Consider the following 24516-nt stretch of genomic DNA (forward strand, 5'->3'; position numbering starts at 1 on the left):
CCCTCCCACCCCCTCACCCTCGTCCTCGTCCTCGTCCTCTTCCTCTTCCTCTTCCTCTTCCTCTTACACATCTATATTAAAATCTCTAGTATATCCAGGAGAAAAGAGGAGAGAAGAAAGGAGAGGAGTCATGTTACAAGAGACTCACGGTGAAGAATATGAATGACCTCTCTCTCCCTCTCTATATTCTATATCTATGTTCTAGTGGTGATTCTCTCTTTATCTCTATCCTATTTTTTCTGACTCTACAGAGTACTTTCATGGGCAGAGGAAGAGGACGAGCGAAAACGTGAGCCAGTGCTGTGTGGTCCTGATACCGATACCGAAACTAGCTTTTCCGACGTGCATACATGCATACATGGTATATATTCCTTCGGCTGTACAGGGTCAGGAGAGGCCTCAAGTGGCATACACTGCCAGATGTTTTAGACCATGGGCCCCGTTTAACTACATACACATATCTTCACCGAAAAAATTCATAGGTAGACTCAACAACATCCTTTTGGGTGTATCACTGGATGACAGGCGCGTCAACGCCAAACCAGTTCCATCCTTGGTCCAGGTCCACTCCGCTCTGTCCGAACGGAAAACTACCGAATGGAAACCCAGGAGTCACCATCCCGCCCAGCCCGCCTGCAGCGACCGAAGCATTCAGATCATTCTGTGGCGTGGCGCTCGAGTTGAACGGACTCTGACTTTGCAGAGATTGAGGTGGTTGTGGAGTGAAGCCCGAGCCGCCTGAGGATATACTGACGCCACCGGCCGAGGGGAAGTCTGTAGGGGGCTGAGGTGGAAAGGCCATGAACGAGTCAAATGTAACGAACGGATCATCAGCTGTCTCAGGCCAGGTTTGATCAAGCCCCGGAGCGATGTAGTTCGTTGATTCGTAAACGGGCATCCGGCGGGCTGGAGGGTACTGCGAGTGCTGGTGGTCGATCGTCGTCGTCAAGGGTGACGGCTGAGTGCTATTTGAAGCCGCTGATGGCGGAGTTGGCAATCCGGTGTTGGTGGGCGCACCGCCCGCCGAAACTGTCGTGTTTAGGACCGCATCCTGTGTGCGTGGCACGTATGTCCCTGGTTTAATGGGGACGAAATGCTTGCCTGTCCCAATGGAAATGGTGCCAAAGTAGGGGATCGATACCTGACAGGTCTCCCCCCTGCATTCTTTACCGCCTTCCTCATCGCAGCCCTGCCGGACACGAGCAAGCATTTCTAGTGCTTGAGCGCTTTGAGCTGCAACAACGCCACCAGGTTCTTTCGCCGCGTCTTTCAGTAATGCTATTGTTTCGTCGATGAGTTCCGAGTCCTCCTGGTCTTGCTCGAGATCCGTCTGCTGCGCGTTGTTGCCACGGTGTTGTTGTGAATAGCCGCACAGGTTCAGCAGCAGCAGCATGGCACCAGTAAAAGATTGAAAATCGACCAATTTGCAAATGAACGGACCCACGGACTTGTTGGTTCGGAGGGCCTTGTAGACTCGAATCATGTCTCGTGCACCGTCCAAAGCTGCCGCATGAGAGTATTGGTATCTCTTGTCGGTAGACGATCGTAACATGAACGGCATATGCAGCATGACTTTGGCTTGATAATGGAAGAATTGAGCTTGAAGTCGATCGAAATGATCCTCAACGGAACTACCAGGAATGAGCTCCGGTGACCACCACCTGGGATCTTGGGTACTGTGCAGCTCCTCCAGTTCTTGATCAAGCCTTAACGTCGCAGAGTATCCCATCGGCACCACACTCTGGTTTCGATCGATCATTTTGGTGATTATAGGGAGCATCCTCCCGGTGTAAAACTCGCCATCGTTGACCGACGCGGGTGGAGGTCCGGATGTGGGGATATAAGGGGTCACAAAGCTTTCGCTGACAGAATACGGTAGACCGAGAAGTAGAGACAGATATCTGTCGCCCAGGACAAGATGACACCAAATGTTGACTGAACGTTGATAATCCAGCGAGCTTTTGTCTGTCTGGGCGGCTAGCCTGTGGATGCCCAATAGTTGCGCAAAAGCGAGCGCTCGATGGAATAGCAGCCACGCGCGTCGCGGCCGGCCCATGTTAACATGATACTTGGCCTCAAGCATCATGCACTCGATACCATCAAGGGTGGCTGCAATCTCGTCATCAGAGGTGATCAACTTGTCGACGGTAGCAATATATCGTTCCATCAGCTCAGCAGGCTCCTCTTTTATTTGGAGTCGTGACCAGTTGAAATTTCCCGGTAGTTGGTGGATGCTGATGGCGATACATAACATGATCTTGGCCAACTCCGCTGGTTTCTCTGACCGTAACGAGTGGGAGACCGATTCTTTGATGGTCTCACATCGACTGTCAGTAATTTCGGGGAACATCTTCTTCCATATTGTCCACCATTCGTGAGATTGTTCCAGGATAACATCCAGGTCACTCGCGGTCGGAAGCAACTTGTTCAAGGCCGCTAGAAGCGTTTTAGTTTTATTGTACTGTGCTCTTGACACCACGGGCTTGTTCTCTTTTCGCTCGAGGACGGCATTATCGAACAGGGTCAAGGCCGGGGCGTCATCTCGAAGACCGCCGGGCAGAACGATGGATTCTTCGGTGCTGGAGTTTTCCTGTCGCAATGAGCTCTTCAGGCTTTTCAACACTTCAGCCGCCTGGGCATCAAGCTGGCTTTTGTCAGATTCTCTGGCGGACGCGTCACCATGGGCACTCGCATCCTTTTCCGGTAACCGGTTGAGCACCTGTTTGACTAGATCTTCGAGTTGGGATACTCTTTCCCTCAAACTGTACGACGACTGCTCCGCACTGGTCTGGGTGTATGTGTTGATGTCCCCATGCTCTTGATCAATGCAGGTCGAGCCTCTGGCATAGCACTCGTTGCATATTGCAGGCCTCCCAGGTTCGAAGGTGCACTTGATCTTCCTCCGCCGACACTCCAAACAACTCTTTGTTCCTTTGCGCATCTTCTTCCTCGGAGGGCCTTGACTATGGTCGAATCCGAGCCCGCCGGCATCGGTATTGTACGGTGAAGTGGACATACTTCCGGCTCGAGACATGGTCGTCAATACAAAGGAAGTCTGCTCGAAGCCCTAACAAGCCCAAAGACGACGAGTGATAGGGCAGGCAGCAGCGGAAAGCGACAGCAACACGAGATTGCGCACTTGAATCCAAGAATACCGTTCTGCGGAGTTCCCCGGGTCTAGACGTGGTCTGCTGGCAAACCAGTAGATCGGGGTGTGAATGAATGATCTGGTAGAGTACTCAAACTATGAGCCATGCTTCTAGAAACGTCATGGCACCCCGTTGAATCCTTCGGATCATCAGTGCGCAGGAAAAGTGGCCTGCGGGCAACATGAATTGTCAGCAAGTGGTCACCGAAGGCTGCGTTGGGCGTATGATGACCCGCCCACTTGAAATGCATTTTGTCTGACAAAAGCAGGTCTCCGCGAAGTCTACATATGAATTGCCTTCAGCGCCGCCGGTCTGACAGAGACTTTGTCTTTGAATTCCTGAACGAGTTTAGACCTGTCACGTGAGGCTTTCTTCCACTTCGATTTTCATTGTTTGAGCTTTTGCGTGTTTCATTACTGCACGTAGCTTACCAATCTCAACCACATTCATGACTCCCAGGTGAGCCAACCTCTTTGTTTTCTGTGTTGAGGTCGAGAGGGCAGCCGATTTCGTCCGACCGACGTTTCGTCCGGCCGTCCACAGTGGTATTTCACCGGGAGGCCTTACTAAGGGGATCCGGACCCTTCTCGCCAATCGACGGACCAGAGAGCTCCGTCCCACCTTAATCTCCTGCAAGGCATTCCGACAGAATCTTCAGAATCCAATTCTAGAAACAACAGAGTGGCAATAAGGCATATCTCCGGTCTGGGTTAGGTAGAGGCATCCCGACAATGGCCTCTATCGAAAGAACATTACGACATGCTGCCCGGATCTTCGAGCGGTATCAGTGGTGTCTTCCGGCAACTTCGATGCTCCGTCATGGAAAGTCCACGCTATACCAGCCTCGTGTAGCGCGTGGTACCATCCCGAGCTCATTTTGCCGGTGAAGGCGTATTGTTCGCTCGCGTCAAAAGGCTGAAAAATTTGCGACTTTCCTCTTTGAGCACATTCGAGAATGCTGAATGCGGATTTCCCCTGTGACTTTGGCCTACCTGGCTGCTGCCTGATCACCGAGAACTCTGTCAAACAGGGTCACGTCGGATCACGGATCCAAGCCTTACCGGGCTCAATGGTGACCTCTCAGAGGCTCTCGTGGCCCTACAGCCTCGTCCCCCCTGGAACTTAGCGCCAACATACTGGGAACTTCGTATCTCCATCCAATTTTATCCTTGATACGACGCAAGCTGGCAACTGTGATTCATCCCCCTCTTTTTAGTGAGTCCACATTTTTTGGTTCTGGTTTCCATGTGCTGTGTTCTTTGTTCATGCCAGAGGTTGAAACACGGACGAACTTACTTGCTTTCTTCCATCGTTGTTTGTCTCAATGCTCTGGCTATCGTCATCCGTCCACATGCCTCTGCAGCGTGGGTACTGGTAGTCCATAACCAGGACGGGTGTCATTGGGATACATATATCATTGGGAGGTCTCGGCCCCCTTTGCTATCTGAATACAAACATCGTTCCTGACCTTCCTTCCTCTTGCTCTGTGACTCCTTTGTTTCTTGCGCTGCTGAGCTATATTTCAATCACAATGGCAACCGCTCCAACCTCTCAAAGCTCGGCCTCGACGTCCACAAGCGATCTCCACAAACCCCCGTTGCCGGTCATTGAGGATGAGAAGCGATACGAAGAGAAAGATATCCCCGTCCGACAGAACTCCAGCCCCCCTCAATCCATTGCAGTTGAAAAAGCTGTTCTCGAGAAAAATGTCGAGGACGAGGAGCTGGGGCGTGAAATCTCTCGGATCGACACGTCCGACTACCCCTCTGCCTTCCCTCTGGCCATGATCGTTGTGGCACTTGCTTGCAGTATCTTCCTCGTGGCACTGGACATGACCATTGTGGCCACGGCCATCCCTCGAATCACTGATCAATTCCATTCCCTAGATCAAGTCGGCTGGTATGGCAGTGGTTTCTTCTTGACCATTGGCTCCTTCCAGGCGACATGGGGCAAGTTGTACAAGTACTTCCCTCTCAAGATCTCGTATCTGGCAAGCATCTTCATCTTCGAATTGGGGTCCCTCATCTGTGGTGTCGCCAACAGTTCCACCACTTTGATCGTGGGAAGAGCTATCGCAGGCATGGGCGGAGCAGGTATCGCATCAGGCTCATACACCATCATTGCCTTCTCCGCTCCACCCAAGCAACGCCCTGCTTTCACCGGTGTCATGGGTGCCACCTTCGGCGTTGCATCTGTCATCGGCCCCCTTCTGGGTGGTGTCTTCACGGACAACCTTACCTGGAGATGGTGCTTCTATATCAACCTGCCCATCGGCGGCGTCGCTGCGGCCATTATCCTTGCGTTTTTCCGCACTCCCAAAGCTGCCCGCCCTCAAGCCGCTCCTTTGAAAGAGAAACTGCTACAAATGGATTTCCCTGGGACATTCACTCTCATGGCCGCGATCGTCTGCTACCTGCTCGCCATGCAGTGGGGTGGAGCGACGAAGCCGTGGTCATCTGGCTCTGTCATCGCCGTTCTGGTTCTCTTCGGCGTCCTCCTCATTGTCTTTGTGGCCATCGAGTACTACTCCGGCGACCGTGCCTTGCTTCAGCCCCGCCTGCTCAAAGACCGAACCATTGGCGCCATGTCCGCCTACATCTTTACCGTGGCAGGATCCTTCTTCGTCCTCTTGTACTACCTGCCCATCTACTTCCAAGCCACACGCGGCATCTCCGCCGCCAAGTCTGGCATCGACAATCTCCCGCTGGTGCTTGGTGCCTCACTCCTGACAGTCTTCTCTGGCGGCCTTCTCACGGTATGGGGCCAATATATCCCTCTCATGGCACTCGGATCAATCCTCGCCTCGGTCGGTTCAGGCATGATCTACACTCTGGAAATCCACTCTGGATCCAGCAAATGGATCGGATACCAAGCCCTCGTTGGCATCGGACTGGGACTGATTTTCCAGATCCCCGTGATCGTGGGTCAGGCGATCGTCAAGCCCTCGGACCTCAGCTCCGTGTCCGCCATCATCCTGTTCTTCCAGACCATCGGCGGCGCCGTGTTCATCTCGGCCGCGCAGGCCGGCTTCACCAACAAGATGCTCCACGAACTGCCCATCAAGGCGCCGCGCGTGGATGCAGCCCTGGTGCTGGCGACCGGTGCCACCGACCTGAGAAAGGTGTTTGACGCGAGTGACATCCCCGGGATCCTCGCCGCGTACATGGATGGCTTACGCGTGCCGTTTGCGATCTGTATCGCGTGTGCGTGTCTTACCTTCTTCCTGAGCTTTGCGCCCAAATGGGAGAGCATCAAGGGCAAGGTGCGACTGGACGGGGGTGCAGCGTGAGAGCGAGCAGAGGGGAAAACAGGCGAGATTGATACGGATGCGGTCAAACTATTATCTTCAACAGAATTGGGTTCTTATGTTCAGGGCTACTTTACAGCGTCCTTCTCCCTTCTCAATCACAACCAGGTCTGGCCACGTATAGTCGTGGTCAGGGGCGTTTTCTGCATTTTCTGGAGCGTGGAGGTACACAAATGATTTGCACGGATGGGTTTCTGCTGCTGGCACCATTTTACTGCCGATATAGATTACGATGATAGCTAGTATTCTGAGAATATGCTCTCAGCCACTGTAACACGGGTGTCACGATGTCTACCTGTCCATGTATCTCTGCCTTCAAATGACAATAGAATGTAGAAATATATGAAAGTATGAAAACCATGGACTGGACAACTACACTGGACAAGAATCAAAAACATAATTTGTATTAAGTAGGTAGCCAGACAATGATTGAGCATCCATCTGTCCTCGCCGTATCATGACATTCCCATTCCCTCGCGCCATTAATGAAATCACACCATTCCGTTACCCTTCATTTCTTGCTTCCCTCATCCACCGCTACTTGAATCCGGCTCGTTTGAGGAGGGAGCGAGTCCGGAATGCGAACCATTGCCCCTCTCCCCCCTCTTCCCGGTCAGAGGAAAGCAGTATATCAAGAACAAACGATACCAACCCCAAGCCAATGCAACCTGGGAGAAGCTGTGCGTACGTAAGTACGTACGGAAGGTAGCTGAACCGTGGAATATGGCCGGCTGCCTCAACGGCTCTTTTCTTTCAGTGCATGTTAGCTAGCCCGTGGGCCATCGATCTAGCCATCTGGCCAGTTAGCCACTATCCAGTCCGAAGCATGGAAAAAGAAGGAAGCGAGAAAGCGAGAAAGCGAGAAAGTCAAAGAGAAAAGGAAGCAACAAACTCGTCAGCGGCCTCCCTGCCACCATGGCCTTCGAGAGGGAGCCACCAATTAGTCGGTAGGTCATGCATCCCTCTCCAATCCCTGAACGAACACCAAATTTCGTCCGTCGCATTCCTTCCCTTCCCCTTTTCTTTCTTGCTTTCTTTCTTCCCGGGGATCCGTGAAAGCTTGTCTTGTGCATTCCTCCGATTTCTAAGCTACCGTCCGTATACGCCCTGCGCACTGGCCGTCACCTATCCACAATCGATGCCCGTCGGCGCCTGGGCCATGTCCAGATCCGTGTCCGTAACTTTTATCCGGTGGAAAGCTCGCGAACGATCGATGGTTAGTTAGTCAGTTAGTTAGTCAGTTACTTTCTCCTTCTTTCCCGTATCCTTCGTCCAAAATGCACGTGCATGCTCGAACGAGATGTTATGCTCAAGGCGCCGGCTGGAGCCCGGGAAGGCATGGAGAAATGCTTCCCGTCTCATGTATGTCGAGAAGCTGTCCCAGCAGGGGAAGGAAGGGGTGGACTGGGTCATGTTTCGGATGCTTTTGATACAGATAAAACCCAGAGGCAGCAGTCGCTGTTGGGGGATTTCCTCTCTCCTTCTCTCTCTCACACACACGCTCATATAGGATATGGGACTCTCTCCCTCGATCTTGCTCTTGTGCATACCTCGTGTGAACGGATTCCGGGAAGCAAGAAAAAGGGAGAAGGTTTACCTACCTGATCCAGATCCAGAGCATTTCGATTCGATCCAACGATCCTTTTTCTTCTCCGGATGAAAAACAATTCGCAATTCTCGTGATCGGCGAGGAAGCCAAAAGAGGTGGTGGTTCAGGTTTTTGGTATTAGGGTCTCCGTCCCCGGACTCTCTACGTATAGGGCGTGTCAACCAGATTCAAACAGACAAAACAGAGAGACCGCCCATCCGGCCCCAACATCATCTTCATGCATGTAGATCCAACACGTCCTCCTTGTCCGTGATACAGCCGTGGCTGGCGTCACTGACCAGTTTGGCATATTTGGCCAAAACGCCTCTCCGGTACCGGGGCTCTGGCTTGTTAGCATTCCATTCCTCTCTTCTCTTTTCCAGCGTCGCTTCGTCCACCACCAGATCAAGCGTTCGAGTCTCTGCGTCAATCACGATCTGGTCTCCGTCCCTCACCAGGCCGATCGGACCGCCTTCCATCGCCTCGGGAACGATGTGGCCGATCAAAAACCCGTGTGATCCACCGCTGAATCGACCATCCGTGATCAGGGCGACATCTTTGCCCAAGCCGGCGCCCATGATGGCGGAGCTGGGCTTCAGCATTTCTGGCATGCCCGGTCCTCCCTTGGGTCCTTCGTACCGGATGACCACCACGGTTTTCTCGCCCTTCTTGATCTCGCCCCGTTCGAGAGCTTGGATGAAGAGGTCTTCCGCATCGTAGACCTTTGCTTTGCCCTCGAAGCGTAGCCCTTCCTTGCCGGTGATTTTACCCACCGAGCCGCCCGGCGCGAGACTGCCTCGTAGAATCTGGATGTGCCCAGTCTTCTTGATCGGCTGGGAAAATGGCTTGATGATGACTTGATCCGTGGGAAAATCAGCGGCCGATTCGACGTTCTTGGCCAGCGTTTGGCCTGTCACAGTCGTATGTGTGCCCTTGACGACGCCCTCTTTGATCAGGAATTTCAATAGGGTTGGAATGCCTCCGACGGCGTGTAGGTCATTGAAGACGTATTTCCCGCTCGGCTTGAGATCCGCGAGGAACGGGGTCCTGTCACTGACCGCCTGAAAGTCATCGATAGTGAGCTTGATGCCCACCGCATCGGCCATGGCGATGAGATGCAGCACTGCGTTGGTAGAACCACCGGTGATCATCACCACAACCATGGCATCTTCAAAAGCCTCGCGAGTCATGATGTCACGCGGCTTCAGGTCGAGTTTGAGCAGGTTCTTAATGGCACCTCCAGCCGCCAGACACTCCAATTGTTTCTCCTGAGAGACAGCTGGATTGGATGCACTCCCAGGCAATGTCATGCCCAGGGTCTCGATAGCCGAGGCCATGGTGTTGGCCGTGTACATACCACCGCAGGCCCCGCAAGCTGGGATGGCATTGCGGATGATATCGAAGCGCTGCTCCTCATTGATTTCACCCGTGAGGAACTGACCGTAGGCCTGGAATGCGGAGACAACGTCAATGTCGGCGTTATTCTGCAACCGCGCACACCCAGGGGCTATGGAGCCACCGTACACCATGATCGACGGGCGATTGACTCTGCCCATGGCCATGACCACACCAGGCATGTTCTTGTCGCACCCAGGAATGGAGATGTTCGCATCGTACCACTGACCCTGCATGACCGTCTCGATTGAATCGGCGATGATCTCTCTTGACTGTAGGCTGTAGCGCATGCCTGTCGTCCCCATCGAGATTCCATCTGACACGCCGATCGTGTTGAACTGCATGGGCTGGAGTCCTGCGTCCGCGACACCCTTTTTCACCACATTGGACAGATCCAGTAAATGCATGTTGCAAGGATTCCCGCTGTACCAGACCGACGAAATTCCCACCTCTGCCTTGTTCATATCTGCTTCGGTCATGCCGGTCGCGTAGAGCATTGCCTGTGATGCACCCTGAGATTTGGGCTGCGTGATATTGCGTGATACTTTATTGAGGCCTTCGGTGTCGGAAGAGCTGGAGGGGTCTGCATGGCGAAGAGGGGACGACGCGAATGTACGACTGCATGAATGTTAGCTGTGAGGGGTCAGGGCGCATGGCAATGAACATACAGAGAGGGTTTGCAGAGTGTAAGCCTTGCCTGCCTGAGGCGCAGGCTTCTGAAGGCTGCTGAAGCTTTCATCGTGAGCTACCTGTACCTTGACCAGCGGAGGGAAGACTCTGGAGCAAGTCGCATTGAGTATTTGATGAGGCCAGCGAGGATCAGATGGAGGTGAGAGACAATGCCGTCTTTCTGCTCCGTCGACCAATGTTCCAGCTTCAACGACCCTTTGTGCTCATCCAGACCCCTGCAGCACAAAGTGCAGTTTTTCCCCAGGAAAATTGTCCAGCCCGGTAAGCGGAGGCTTGAAGTGTACAGTGCAGGAACCGGAGCCAATCGGAGTGCCGAGATTTCAAGCAGCACCGGGGAGTCCAATTGACCTCCGAGACTGCGCTAGTCTTCTTTCGGTTGTAAGTGGTCCTGTCTGACAGAATAATTACCAACCAATTAGGATAGCTTCAAACGGCGCCCTGAGAGTTCCTCTATCCTGTCCATGACCAGCTCTACGAATGTAGCAACACTGTACAGCTCATCCTGTTGCACTTGACACCCAGCAGAAGCCTCCCAGCTGTCATTCTACTCCGAGTCGTTCCATCAGGCAAGGAGCAATGCCATTGTCTCTCTCGTCTGTGACCCCGGTGTAAGCTTTGGACAGTTTTGTGGTGAACTTGAGGCTCACCAGGCTGACAGTCTCCTACAAAGGTTCAAAACATCCCCATTTGGCTCTCTCTCTACGCAATTTGGTGGCCCAGCAATACCTCCCTCAATTTCCGGCGAATCACACGTGAGAAGGATTCTACAGAACGGCCTCGATCCCTGGGCCTGGACTTACCGAGGCCATACCGAGGACGGCCACAAATACGCCGCTTGTTGCCCCTCATTGTGCGCACGCTCAGACGAGGTGTCGACTCCAAATCGTCACTTGGGCTGCCAGGGGGGCACGGGGGGTATGAAAACACACTTTCCGAAGGCCACGGCTCCCACCACCTGCCCAGAGCAAAGGCAATCGTCATCAAATCCTTACCCGCGGGAATTCCCATATGAGACGTGAAAGGAATGCCGGGCGGCCTCATGACATACACCTCTCATCATCCTCTGCGGGGCAAGAGAGCTCCTCACCAGCCAGTCCTCCGTTTTAATACCTGTCGGCTATCCCCTCAAAATGGAATTGAGACAACTAGGTATCTCATGTTCTCGACCGAATATACCTCGGAAATTCGAACCTGCTTCCACGGCGGCAATCAAAGAAAAGTTTAGATCGAGCTCGTGTCTGCCTGGTCGAAGCACCCCTTCCCTTCCATTTCCACAGCTCCAAGAAGAAACATTTGTGGTGGAGCGGTGGTGCTGCCAGTAGCCGTTGACCGGGTCTTTCCTGGTTTTTTGTAGAAGTATAAAAGGATCGCAGTCCCAATTCTGCCCCCCTCAGACTCCCGGAGAACACGATGACGGACGCATTCTCCCAAGCAAGCAGGCGATTGAGTCAGATCAAGGATTCCATCATGGGCAAAACCGCCACCACCATCCCCTTCGACCCGGACTCGACCTCGTTCCCGACCCGCAAGAATCTCCCCAAGATCGTCGGCGCCCCCGACGAGGCGGCCTGGGTCTGGGGTAAAGATGACTACATCGGCCGACTGAACCTGTTGACGCCCGCGCGCGTCAAGGCTGCCGCCGCCAGCGAGATCCGCACGGGGGAAATGGCACGACTGGACCTGCCGTTAGACGTGCCCCTGCAGCCGGCCTTTGGGCGGCAGAAGTTCGAGCACAAGATCCTGCCTCTCGCCGAGGGCATCGCGTACGACGACGTCTACCACATGAACACGCAGTCCGGCACGCAGTGGGACGGGTTCCGGCACTTCGCGCACGTGGCGACCCAGACCTTCTACAACAACACGCACGGCAGCGACATCCTGGGCCCCACGGCCAACGACAAGTGCAGCATCCACCACTGGTCCGAACACGGCTTCTCGGGCCGCGGCATCCTGCTCGACTACCGCTCGTACGCCGACAGCGTGGGCATCAAGTACGACACGGCGACGTCGCACGCCATCAGCTACGACGACCTCGTGGCCTGCGGTAAGCACCAGGGCATCGACATCCGCCCCCAGGCACAGGGCGGCGACATCAAGATCGGCGACATCCTGCTGATCCGCTCCGGCTGGGTCGAGGACTACTACAAGCGCGCGCCTGAGGACCGCGAGCGGCTCGCGCTGCGCCACGGGCCGGAAGCGTGCTGGGCCGGCATCAAGCAGGAGGAGGCCATGAAGGATTGGCTGCACGACAGCTACTTCGCGGCCGTGGGCGGCGACGCTCCATCGTTCGAGCGCTGGCCCACCCCAGAGAGCTACTACCTGCACGAGTTCATCATCGCCCTGTGGGGCATGCCGCTCGGCGAGATGGTCGACCTCGAGAAGCTGAGCCAGCTGTGCAAGAAGAACAAGCGCTGGACCTTCTTCTTCAGCAGCGCTCCCTTCAACTGCCGCGGCGGCGTGAGCAGCTACCTGAACGCCACGGCTATCTTCTAGTCGCCAGATGGAGGGAGCTGCTGGAAGGTGGGGAGGGTCCTTCCTTTGCGAGTTAGTTAGACGACACCGGTTGGAGCAGACTGCCAGAGATACTTCTATCATGCGGCCGATCTTGGGGTTATTGGGGGACTTTCAGGCAGGGAGATCCTATGACGGATGGCTGTTGGGAGCAGCTGAAAAGAGGATGTCAAATGAGGGTAGTTGTGAATGCCTGTTTGTTATCTCGGTCAATGCGATGGCCGGGCACGACGATTTATAGACAAACGACGAGGTATGAAACATCGAAATATACGCTACCTGCATTGCGAAGAATCTTGGCTGTTCGAACGAGCCCCAATGGCACTTGTCAATACCCTGTTCTATCCTGGTCAAGTTGTATATCCCATTCCACGGGGCCATCCATGCATGCACAATCATCCACGGGGCGAAATCTCGTAACTGCTGAGGCGACTGCGTCGCCTCACATATACTATCCTACCTATAGTCCTATGTCATAGTATCTTCCTGCTTCTCGGTAGATTCGGCCTTCTTCTCTCCGTTCTGCTGCGCGGACGCCGGCTTCTGCTCCCCGTCTTCTGCTGTCGCCGGGATTTCAGATGGGCCGGTTGATTGGGGTGTCGGCGGCGGCGGCGGTGAGGACGCTGCTGCAGTGCTGACCACTGGCTTGTTCTCGACGACTTTCACGATATGCTCTCCCAGATCTCCCGATCCGTCGATCTTACTGATTCGCAGATTGAAAAACGACGCATCCGCCAGTAGCCTGGGGAAACAGAGTCAGTATATATCATGCATAGTGCCCAGTTCTGCAATCATGAGGCTCACCTTTCTTTTGCCTTGAGGGACTTGATGGTAACGTCTCTGTACGCGTTCGTCCACTGCTCTCGGTAACTTGCAAACACCGGCATCATGATCCCCGCGACCACAGGTTCCGGTAGATGCTTCGCCAGGACTTTCTGCAGCGTGGCCGTTTCTTTGGTCAATGTCTCCATATAGGGTGACACGTGCACGGCAGTGTTTTTGGCCGCTTCTTCCCAATCAATGTTCTTCATTGCCTTGACGTGCATCGAGGCCCGCCCAGACATGATGTCGACAAGCTTCTCGTGGATACCGTGCTGATGTTCCTGGAAGAGACGCTTGACCTTGTCGAACTCGTTCATCACTTGCGAAGATGTCGAGGAAGGGAGATGCCGGCGGAAGAATTCTCTCACATATGGTATGAGTGCGACGATGAAGCTCAACCCTTGGGACGATAATGCCAGGTGTTTTGTCGTGATATTCTTCAGTCCTGCACTCCTAGTGGCACCGGCCCCCAAGATCAGCTGGGAGCTTCGTGAATTAAACAACTTGAGACTTTCCAGTAACGAAGTCGCCACCTCGGTGCTCATACTTGGGATGCCAGCTGCGAGGTGTTGGAAGGTTTCCATGGATCGTAGCATGGCAATGGCAGATTCTGGTAGTATGTACTTCTGTTCATCGACCACAGCACTGCGCACCTTTGTACCAGCAGCAGCCGTGCCGTTAGTTGCGGCACCGTTGCTGGCCTCGGCGCCATTGGTGGACACCTGCCAGATCATTGTGCTTTCGATCCAGCGAAGAGCATCGTTGGTACTGCCTTCCATGACCCGAGTGAGGATCTCGTTCTCGCGCTCACCAAAATCTCTAGCGTCCCATTTATCAGCGTCCATCACCTTGATTACTTCATGCTTCTGGGAGTCCGCAAATCGCGCTACAAAATCCTTGATCTGGGTATCAAGAACACTTTTGAGGCCCGTGCCGCTGCGGCCAGATATCGCTTCGCATTCATCGGCGAATAGTCGGTTGAGCGTGAAGTATCGCAAGAAGTCAGGCAACGGCAACTCTGAATTCTGCTGTGACCGGACTCTGACTACCTTTGTGATCTGTGCCTGTGCAAGATCTACACCTTCCCCTAACAGACTGGAGAGATCCAGAACCTGCTGCATTTCTGCTTGCACGGAACTGGTTGCTCGAGCTCGGCCTGTCGGAGGGCTCATCACTCTATCGATACTTGCCGGATCAGGAGTTCTCGGAGGCGATTTGATCATGTGCTCTGGCAAATTGCTCGTGATATCCAGCAAAATCTTGACTTGCACGCTGAGTCGGCGCAGACCTTCGCTGATGTTTGTGTAGATGGTGGCGAGCATCTGATACCAATCTTGCGCGTCCAAAGCTCGCAGATTTCTGGCCAGAATTGACGACTTCTCCTGCTGGCTCATGTTTCTTCCACCCATTGTTGAAGCGGAGACTGTAGAAACATTGTCATCGTCGTTGGAGCTCGGCAGCTGTTTCCGAATCATGCTCTTCATCTCTCGCAAGACAATTGCTCGGAAACTAGTAGCTGCCGGAGTGGTATACCTGGCCCTCGACAGGCCCCTCATCTCAGCTTCGAGTTCATCCCTCAGCTCGGATCCAATATTCATGTAGCCCGGGAATGCAGAAGGTGCCCTCCTTTGGCCCGGTTTAGGCCTTGTATAGGCGACACCCCATCTTTGAAGGGTCATGCTAGTCTCCGTTTGCTGAACGTGCCGTCTGATATCACTGAGCAGGCTGTTGTGAAACCGGGCTTCATATCCCCGCCCAGCCCGCTGACGCAACTGACTGAGGTCATCGAAGGCGCCCTCCAGGGCTTTGATTCTTCGCAGGTCACGTCTCTGATACCGGGATTGTTGGTCCGTGTTGGGGGACCTGCTCTCCTTGCCGGCCATCAAGGCTTCCACATCATCCAATCGATCCAAAGCCTCATCGATCTCGCCTTGTTCAACCATGTCGTCACATGTTTGCACAGATTTGACAATGTCTTCCAATTGCATGATTGCCTGTGCCAACTGACGGACGTTGTCACGACGCTGCTTCAGATTGACGACTTTCAGTCCATCAATAGCCATTTCCTTGTCAAGTCTTGCGAGCTCTTTCCGCAGTCGCTGAATACGGTCGACCGAATCGGCAGCCTCATTGTGCAGCTCTCTGAGAGATCCGAGCGCAGAGAAAAACGACTTTGATGCCGTTGATATCGAGTTGATCAGGTGGACCTCGACCGTATCCATGTACCACGACAGCTTCTCTTGCAGGATCGCATTTGTCGCCAGAGACTTCCGTCCAGAAGGAGTTCCGCTTGGGTCACGGACAATCTCCGCGTTCTCAGAGACAATATCAAACGTCCTGGGGTTCTCGAGGTGGAAATCTTCTTCCGAGTAGACAGCTGGGATTGTCGACAGCGGCGTCACCGCCTGCCAGCGTTGGCCACTCTGTCTCCTCTTCGGCTGAGACGGCTCGACCTGGATTGATGTCGTCGAGCTCATCGAGCTCGTCCGTGAATGCCCAGGCCGCTGCAAGCGCTTGCTAAGAATGGCCTCCCACTCTTCATTCTTGGTATCCTTCTTGTCTCGGTGGAACAATGATGTTTCGCCTTCACCCTCATTTTTGGCCCTTTGGAACGCTTCATACAAAGAACCGACCTGCGACAGGTAAGGATGGAAGGCCTTGGCTTCGATGTGGGGGATATTCGTGAGGGCGACGGGAGGGATATCGCGGGGTGTAGGAGCCTTGTACCCTGAGTTGGAAGGAACAGTCCCGGTTCTCAGGCCGGTGTGGATTATCGGGTGTTGCAGCAGTGTTGAGATAGCATTTTGGCTCGTCTCTGTTATTGTAGCATTATTGAGGGAAGCCGTTTCGAGAGTGCTGGCAATTGAGCTTGACGTCGACCCACGGCGCAAGGCACCTCTTGGGCCTCCATGTTGCCTTTGGGGGACGCTAGGGAAAGGGTATTCGGTGGTAGGTGAGGTGGCTGTCGGTGAGGCATAGGTTCCCTGGGATCCAGGCCGAATTGGAGAGGCCATCTCATCTTCTTCTCTGGCCTGCGCAGGGTTCTGAGGGCATCAAATGTGACATGCCGCGTCATAGGGAAGTCAAATGCACAGAGGCACTAAATAGGGACATTGTAAATGTTCACGACTATCCGGCATCTTGCTGGCAATTGATGATGCCCGAAAGCGACTTTGGAAGACACGAATGGCACAATCGCTGGTGAGATTGGAGAAGTGGCCAAGATGGGTAGGTAAAACGTGGTCACGGTTCAACCCCCCAGATTGGGGGCCAAATTACCTTGGTCCACAGTTTGACTGCATATATTATACTCGAGTACGAGGTACATAGATGTAACTCAGGGTACGCAGTGCCTCAAACACTTCGCCATCGTCGGGCAGTAGATGCCTCCATCATCATGGAATTGCTGCCCAAGAGCAGCTTCACCAAGTGGATTCGGTTTGAACGTTGACAACGTTGACACTACTGGAGAAGACAATCTCAAACAGGTCGGTCATGGTGCCAACTTTATCACCTGCCCACCTGCTCAAGACCTTCTCGAACATCATATTGAAAAGGAAGCGAAACCGGTACTTGCAGCTCGTCGTCACGCAGTTTGACATTCGCCTGCGATGCCATGGCAGCTTGGAGTATGCAGCACTGTCTTTTTCATGGACACATTTGCAGCTCCATTAAATATCTTCCCAGCTAGTATGGTCTATCCAGCACCAAGCTCTCTGAACGCCTTGTCCATGGGGCCGCGAGATCCCGAAGACAAGAGTGTCCCGACTCCCGACACATGTTGCTACAATTTTTCATCACTTGCCCCCTTTTTGGCAGTCCAGTTCGTCATTCGCTTCGTCCCTTCTCTTGTGGAGACCTTGTCGGTTTGCCTTTCTCTTGCCCCTCTAGCTTCTGGAGGAATGCTCCACTAGGAGCGGACGACGAGGTCAAGGTAAGGCAGAGTAAGGCTGTAAGAAGTCGGATGGCGGACTTTGGTGGAGATGTAACGGACAAAAGCGTTCTCGTCAATAATGACGCCAACTCATCGGGATGAAGGGCTGCCTGCTCACCAAAGAGAGAATAGGGGTCACTGGCGTCTTATCTTCAACTGTGTGGTCTTCTTCTCTAGGACGGAGGCGCCGGATTCAGCTCAGCCACGTGTTTGCTCAACGGTTCTGGCCCAGCGCCACATCAGCTGCGCCAAGCTGCGCTTTCCACTTCCAGCCAAAATACTTCGTCTTCCTATTTCCACCACAACCGACTCTAGCGATTTTCAAGCCGCACAGGCTCCGCTTCCAACTCAATATGATCGAGACTGTCACAAGGGCGCTTCGCCTCCCATCAAAGGGGATCGATGTGGGGATACACTGCTATACCACAACCTCTCCCGAGGTGGTGGCTTCAGAGGGGACGGCGCAGGCAGGAGGTAGGAGGTAGGAGGTAGGAGGCCTGGCGAGGCCGTTAATGAAAAGCAGGCTATTCTCCTCACGTTCACCTTCTGTCCTTTTTGAACCATGGCCAACATGTACTGACTCTGAATTTTGTATACCGACCTTCGTCACTCTTTTGTTCACCAAATAGCTGCGATGGGCTTGCTACGTCTGACAGTAGCCCTAGCCCTCGCGGCGTCCGCTCATTCATTCGGCGTTCTGCCTAACCATGATGTTACCACCACAGAGACCCTCACTAGATTTGTCTTTACTTGCCCTTGCGATTCGACCACCTCCGTCAGTGTCGGCACTTCATATCCTACCTCACCCACGGGGGCGGCTCACGATGGACAAGACTGGCAGGATTGGAATGGTTCCGGGCCTCACTCATCCGGGGCTCTCACCCTGAAGTCAAGCTCGGTATCGGTGTCTCACTCAACTACCTGGCCACAGGTTTCGACATCTCACACGACTTTGCTGCATACGACTTCACCTTCTGCGTCTGGGTCATCCCCAACTACTGCTCTTGGGACTTCGACCTCTGTTCCTCGGCCCGGAAGTTCAACCAGCAGTTCCCGATCGGAATCAACCTCACCATCGAGCCCCGTTACACTTCAGTCTACTTCCACACCCACGCCTGGTAGTTCTTCACCAGTGACGACGACCACCGCAGCAAGCTCTTCGCCTATCGTTACACTGAGCACGGCGAGCACAACCACATCCTCCCCTGTGGCTATCTCCACAACGACACCAGGGACGACTGCTGCCCTCTCTACAGTGACTACGAGCACAACTTCTGCTCTCACTCCGGTCACCACGAGCACGACCACACCCTCTACTGTGGACATCCCAACGACGACACAAGGGACGAGCTCCACACTCACTCCAGAGATCACGAGCACGACCACACCCTCCACTGTGGACATCCCCACGACGACACAAGGGACGAGCTCTACACTCACTCCAGAGATCACGAGCACGGCGTCCACTACCACTTCATCGCCAGAATGCTCATTCGAGACTATCACGACTACTCTGAAGAAGAGGGATGTTCTAGAAGTGCGGACTGTGACAGTACCTGCTGCAGGCTGCTCAGTGACGAGCTCCACGACCTCTGACCCGGACAGCTTTTCCAGCACAACTCCATCTACAGTAGGAATATCGACCACCACTCCGGGTTCAAGTTCCTCAGGATCTACAACTTCAGCTTCAGGACCGTCTGTCGAAACAAGCACAACTGTTCCACCTGATCCTGCCACTTCAACAAGCGTTACAACTTCGACCCCTGCAGGAGGTGACGGTCTGCCCAGTACCACGAGTCTGACTACCGTCGCTGTGACTGTGACCACCTCGGGGACTTCCTCGACTACTCTGACTGCAGATACCTCAGCCCCCACGGCGGGTCAGCCCTTCTCCCTGATAGTGAACAACGGTGGAACAGGCAAGCACAAGCGAGACATCTTGGTGGTCGGTTACGTCAACGGAGCACTTGTGCTTGTTAGCTCCCCAGACGATGCTGTGGCTTTCATTCTGACATCTGACGGCGTGCTGATGATTTTCGGCACTTCTTTGGTGGTTGGCTTCGGCGGTGGCTCCGGAACTTCAGCTCTGACCATCTATTCATCGGTCTCGGCCATGCCAACAACAATTGTATGGTCAGTCTCTGGCGGCGCTCTGATCTTGCCGGGAGCTGGCTTTTGCGTTGGTGCCAACAATGTCATGTCGGTGACAGTCGGCTCTGCAACGGACAGCAGCTGTACTCCTGTCACTCCTGTGCCTGATACCGACCCAGATTCCTACAATACTGAAGTCGCTAGCACTGTAACGCCATCGCCACAAACCACAACTTCGAACACACCGGGGTTGAGCTCGACAACGGTTGACGCTACGACCACTACCGATTCATTGCCATTGGCCACCACAACTGGTGTTACCAGCCCTACTTCTAGCCCTGAAAGCCCAACCTCGAGTCCTGTCAACCCTACTTCCAGCCCTGACAGTCCAACATCGACCCCTGACAGTCCAACCTCGAGCCCTGTCAACCCTACTTCGACTCCTGATATCCCAACCTCGAGTTTTACCTCCGCGGTTTATGTTTCGACTAGCAGCCCAACCTCAAGTCCTAGCAGTCCTGTGTCGAGTTCTACCACGGCGGTCTACGTTTCGACTAGCAGCTCAGTCGTTTTGGATAGTACCACCTCTGATAGTAGCCCATCCACCACTACTACAACGACCACATCCAAGAGCGAGGAGACGAGCGGACCGAATTGCTCCATTCTACCATTGTCAGATCAAACAGCACCGGATGGCACCCAATACACGCAATTCTTCTACAGCTGCAATGCTGCCATTCCTACGACTCTGGGAGACAGTTACTCTTCGGCCACTTCAGGTGTCGAAGACTTTAGTACTGATCCAACTGCCTTCTTGAGTCAGTGTGTGGCAACTGCTGAGCAACTGGGCGCTAGTGTATGGACTTATTATCAGTCGTCGTCGGACTTCAATTGGCATTGTGGCTTTTGGAACGGTCTGGTGGCAGACGACGACATTTTCGTGGACGACCCGACAGTGTTCACCATGAATGCTATGACGGTGCTTGGAGCCGATGGCAGTCCGAGCAGCACAACGACGTCCTCTAGCTCCACGACAACATCCACGATCTTCTTTACTGCGTCTTCCACCACGTCTGCGTCGCCAACGACGTCTACGAGTTTGACTTCATCTACGTCTTCGAGCTTGTCTCCCACTACCGACTCGTCTACATCCTCGAGCTTGTCTACAACTGCCGACGAGCCTACATCTTCGAGCCTGTTTGTGCCTTCGGATGCGTCTACATCTTCTAGCCTATCCTCGACTTCGAGCCTAGCTACGACTTCAAGCACTGCAACACCCACCTCGTTCGCATCGCCAACTACGTCTAGCGTGACAAGCACAACATCATCTGCAAATTGCGTGGCAACATCAGCGTCAGTTGGTGATGTTTTGAATACGCCGAATGGAAATTCCTGGATTGACTTCTTCTCCTCCGGATGTGGATTGTCCTTGGACTGGCAAACCTTGAACTTTAATAATCTTTATGTTTATCAGCGCTCTGATTATACTTTTGACGAGGCATTGTTGGATTGCGCGGAGGTCGCTGACAACGATGGCTCCGCTGTCTTCGAGTTCGAGACTGATACACGCAACAACGACCGATGGGTGTGCTGGACTCTCAACGACATTACCAATGATCCGTCACAATTCCAACCTTATCCTGGCATTGCTGACGCGTACGGTTGGTATTTGCCTAGCAGGCTGGTTTCGGTGACTACCACAACATCAGCATCAGCATCAACCACGACCTCTGCTCCTATATCCACACTATCGACTCTGATTTTGACTTCTGCCTCCACTGCTACCACTACGGATTCCGCTGTCGCACCCCCAACTACATCATCAATTTTGACTACGACGTCCGACTCTGCTGGTACCACTACAACATTTGGTTTGCCTCTTCCAACTACAGCGTCAACTCTGACCACAACATCGGCTTCCACCGCTACTACAACTGCATCATCTACTTTAACGTCTTCCAGCTCTACTACTTCTGCAACCACGACTGGCGCACCGTCAATTGATAGCACGACGAGCACACCATCGGTTGACAGCACGACGAGCACATCTTCACTTGATAGCACAACCAGCACACCATCGATCGATAGCACGACGAGTACACCTTTATTTGACAGCACGACGAGCACACCATCGGTCGACAGCACGACGAGCATCGCCACAACTTCTACGCCGGAATCATTCGTCGCAACTAGTACAACATCGTTCGAAAGTACGACTAGCACATCGTCACTTGATAGCACCACCAGCACGTCATCGTTTGATAGCAGCACAACGAGCACATCGTCACTTGACAGCACTACCAGCACATCGTCACTTGATAGCACCACCAGTACACTGTCGATCGATAGTACGACGAGCATAGTCAGAACTTCCACGTCAGCACCGGTCACGACGAGCACCTCATCGTTCGATGGCAGCACCAGCACACCGTTATTCGATAGCAGCACGACGAGCACGTTCTCAATTGATAGCACCACTAGTACACCGCCAATCGATAGTACCACGAGCATAGTCACAACTTCTACGTTAGTACCGGTCACGACGAGCACCTCATCGTTCGATGGCAGCACCAGCACACCGTCAGTCGATAGCACGACGAGCATAGTCACAACTTCTACATCAGTATCCGCCACAACGAGCATCTTATCGTTCGATAGCACCACCAGCACGTCATCGCTTGATAGCCGTACGACGAGCACATCGTCACTTGATAGCACCACCAGCACACTATCATTCGATAGCACCACCAGCACGTCGTCATTTGAGAGCAGGACAACGAGCATAACCACAACCTCTACGTCAGCTTTGGTCACGACGACGAGCATCACAACATTGGACGACACCACGACTTCTACGTCGGTCACCTCGACGGGCACAACAACAACTGACGGCACCACAACTTCTACGTCAGTATTGATAAGCACGACTGGCATAACGACAACCACTGTTCCCATAACCTCTACGTCAGCATCGGTCACCACGACGGAGACAACGACATCAACCTCAACATTCTACCTCGCCGCTGAGACGGTAGTGACGACTCGCAAGGTCAAGCGAGATACAGAATATCTTGCACTGAATCCACAGACAGGATTGAGCAGTCTCGTCGACTCTGAAGCCGAAGCAAGCACCTTCACTATTGCCGATGACGATTCGTTGATGGTGGTTGTGGATGGCACGCCGGTCTGGGTTGGTCTGACAATCGTTACGCCGACTCAACTCGTGATGGAGACTGTGGCACCAAACCCTCCTGTCACTGCATCAATTGATAGCAACGGTGTCTTGACGATTTCATCAGTAGCGGCTGAGTGTATCTTGAATGGCGGCCTGGTTGTTTCCAAGGATGGCTCAATTCCTGATGGATGCGTCCCAGTCACATTGGTGGCAGTTTCTGGAAACGTGGCTATCCCAGTCGGTTCAAGCACCACAGGCACGACTACATCTTCCTCGCCAGTCCTTACTACTTCTAGCGCGACAGCGACGACGACATCCAGCACTACTACTTCAAGCGCGACCACAACCTCAGCCACGTCAACAACTACAACGCCTGCGTGCACGCCTTCTCCGATTGGAGATGTCACCGCCTATTATAATACAACCCAGATTTTCCGCGACGTGTTTACAGGTTGTGGCGAATCGTTGGAAGGAGCCACGGCAGGCGGTCTGGAGTATCTTCCCAAGCAGTTCGCAGTCAGTTGGCAGGCGTCAGAAAATTGGGAAGGCTGGACATTCGATAACGCCGTCAGCCGATGTGTTCAGTACGCTGTCGACGAGGGTTCCACAGCAGTCGAATTCTATATCGACGTAGATCAGAACTGGTTCTGCGTTGGTGTCAACAATGTGGCTTTCAACGAGTCGTCCTTCTACCCTGATTCAACTGTGGTGAATGTCTGGGGCTTCGTGTGGGAAAATTCATGCCAGAACACTCCGCTTGACGACATCGTCGCTTCAGATGGAACTGTCTTCTCTGAATTTTACACCGGCTGCAGCGCGTCTTTCCAGGGCAACACACCTGGTGGTTTACAGTACCTTAACCGAGTCGTGTCCGTGGACTGGCTTGCCCCAGACTACTCCGGCTACACCTTCGATGCTGCCGTCCAAAGTTGTGCTGACGACACCACTTCGCAAGGTGGCACCATGTTCGAGTTCTACGTTGGTTCAGATGATTCGTGGAACTGTATCGCGGTGAACGATTTACCTGCCAAGTCTGATAGTTTCTATCCTGATGCGACAGTTGGCCAGGTTTGGGGCTTCGCCATCACAGAATCAACGGCAGTCTGCGAACCTTCACAACTCGCCGGGTCAATTCAGTTGGCCAACGGGACTACCTACGATGAGTTCTATGATGGGTGCCATGTGTCACTGGAGGGTGACGCGAATGGTGGACCTGGCACAATGATAAATGTGTTTGGCTTCAACAATCCTCCTGGTGACGATGGAAATCATGGAGGATGGACCCTGGAGACTTCTCTACAGCAATGTATTACGGATTCAGCGGCTGCTGGGGCAACACTGGTCGAATTCTACGAGAATTCCGACGAGGAACCTACGTGGTACTGCTTTGGCGTCGTCGACGTCCCGGCACAGGAGGATTCGTTCTACGGGGATGGCACTGTCAATCGTTTGTGGGCTTTCAAGCTTGACGAGTCTACCTTGCCAACAACCAACTAGACGTCAAGTGTGGTTGGAGAGGAGGAGGGGGATGTACCCTTTTCAATAGTTGCTCTAGCTGCGCCAAGCGCACGCATTACCATGCCATTTATGTCAGGATAGATATTATTCCTTATGTAACTTTTGGAAAATAATTTGGGAGTTCTACGCACCGAGGGGATCTCCGACAGAATTAAGCGTCGTGCAGATGTGGGCGGCTTTGTAGGAGCAGAGAGCCCCAGTCTTCAAAGATTGCGCATCACTATGTAATTATTCATTTATACTTCAGACACGCTTTTCATATATTCATCGACGCTATCTTCGCTTCGTTCTTCAGACAACCAAGTCAGTATCCAGCGGCGTTCTCACCAATGACAT

The 24516-nt window shown here is 53.4% G+C and overlaps 6 protein-coding genes across 6 annotated transcripts; 3 read left to right on the plus strand and 3 right to left on the minus strand.

Annotated features, from left to right (window-relative positions):
- Positions 1-511: 511 nt before the first annotated feature.
- On the minus strand, positions 512-3034 carry AYL99_04067 (hypothetical protein; the record flags this gene model as incomplete). The annotated part of the gene is made up of 1 exon (XM_018835581.1): positions 512-3034. One exon carries the CDS (start codon positions 3032-3034, stop codon positions 512-514), a length of 2523 nt encoding a protein of 840 aa, XP_018695231.1.
- Positions 3035-4680: 1646 nt separating this feature from the next.
- Positions 4681-6438, plus strand: AYL99_04068 (hypothetical protein; the record flags this gene model as incomplete). Its single annotated transcript, XM_018835582.1, has 1 exon — positions 4681-6438. One exon carries the CDS (start codon positions 4681-4683, stop codon positions 6436-6438), a length of 1758 nt encoding a protein of 585 aa, XP_018695232.1.
- Positions 6439-8280: 1842 nt separating this feature from the next.
- AYL99_04069 (dihydroxy-acid dehydratase) lies at positions 8281-10178 on the minus strand (the record flags this gene model as incomplete). Its single annotated transcript, XM_018835583.1, has 2 exons — positions 8281-10057; positions 10108-10178. The coding sequence occupies 2 exons, from the start codon at positions 10176-10178 to the stop codon at positions 8281-8283; spliced, it is 1848 nt and encodes a 615-aa protein (XP_018695233.1).
- A 1361-nt stretch (positions 10179-11539) lies between these two features.
- AYL99_04070 (hypothetical protein) lies at positions 11540-12622 on the plus strand (the record flags this gene model as incomplete). The annotated part of the gene is made up of 1 exon (XM_018835584.1): positions 11540-12622. One exon carries the CDS (start codon positions 11540-11542, stop codon positions 12620-12622), a length of 1083 nt encoding a protein of 360 aa, XP_018695234.1.
- Positions 12623-13108: 486 nt separating this feature from the next.
- On the minus strand, positions 13109-16476 carry AYL99_04071 (hypothetical protein; the record flags this gene model as incomplete). The annotated part of the gene is made up of 2 exons (XM_018835585.1): positions 13109-13382; positions 13445-16476. 2 exons carry the CDS (start codon positions 16474-16476, stop codon positions 13109-13111), a joined length of 3306 nt encoding a protein of 1101 aa, XP_018695235.1.
- Positions 16477-18106: 1630 nt separating this feature from the next.
- On the plus strand, positions 18107-24159 carry AYL99_04072 (hypothetical protein; the record flags this gene model as incomplete). Its single annotated transcript, XM_018835586.1, has 3 exons — positions 18107-18171; positions 18230-18514; positions 18585-24159. 3 exons carry the CDS (start codon positions 18107-18109, stop codon positions 24157-24159), a joined length of 5925 nt encoding a protein of 1974 aa, XP_018695236.1.
- Between the last annotated feature and the right edge of the window lie 357 nt (positions 24160-24516).

The sequence above is a fragment of the Fonsecaea erecta genome (genome assembly GCF_001651985.1).
Source record: "Fonsecaea erecta strain CBS 125763 chromosome Unknown Scaff3, whole genome shotgun sequence".
In the NCBI taxonomy this organism is placed as follows: domain Eukaryota; kingdom Fungi; phylum Ascomycota; class Eurotiomycetes; order Chaetothyriales; family Herpotrichiellaceae; genus Fonsecaea; species Fonsecaea erecta.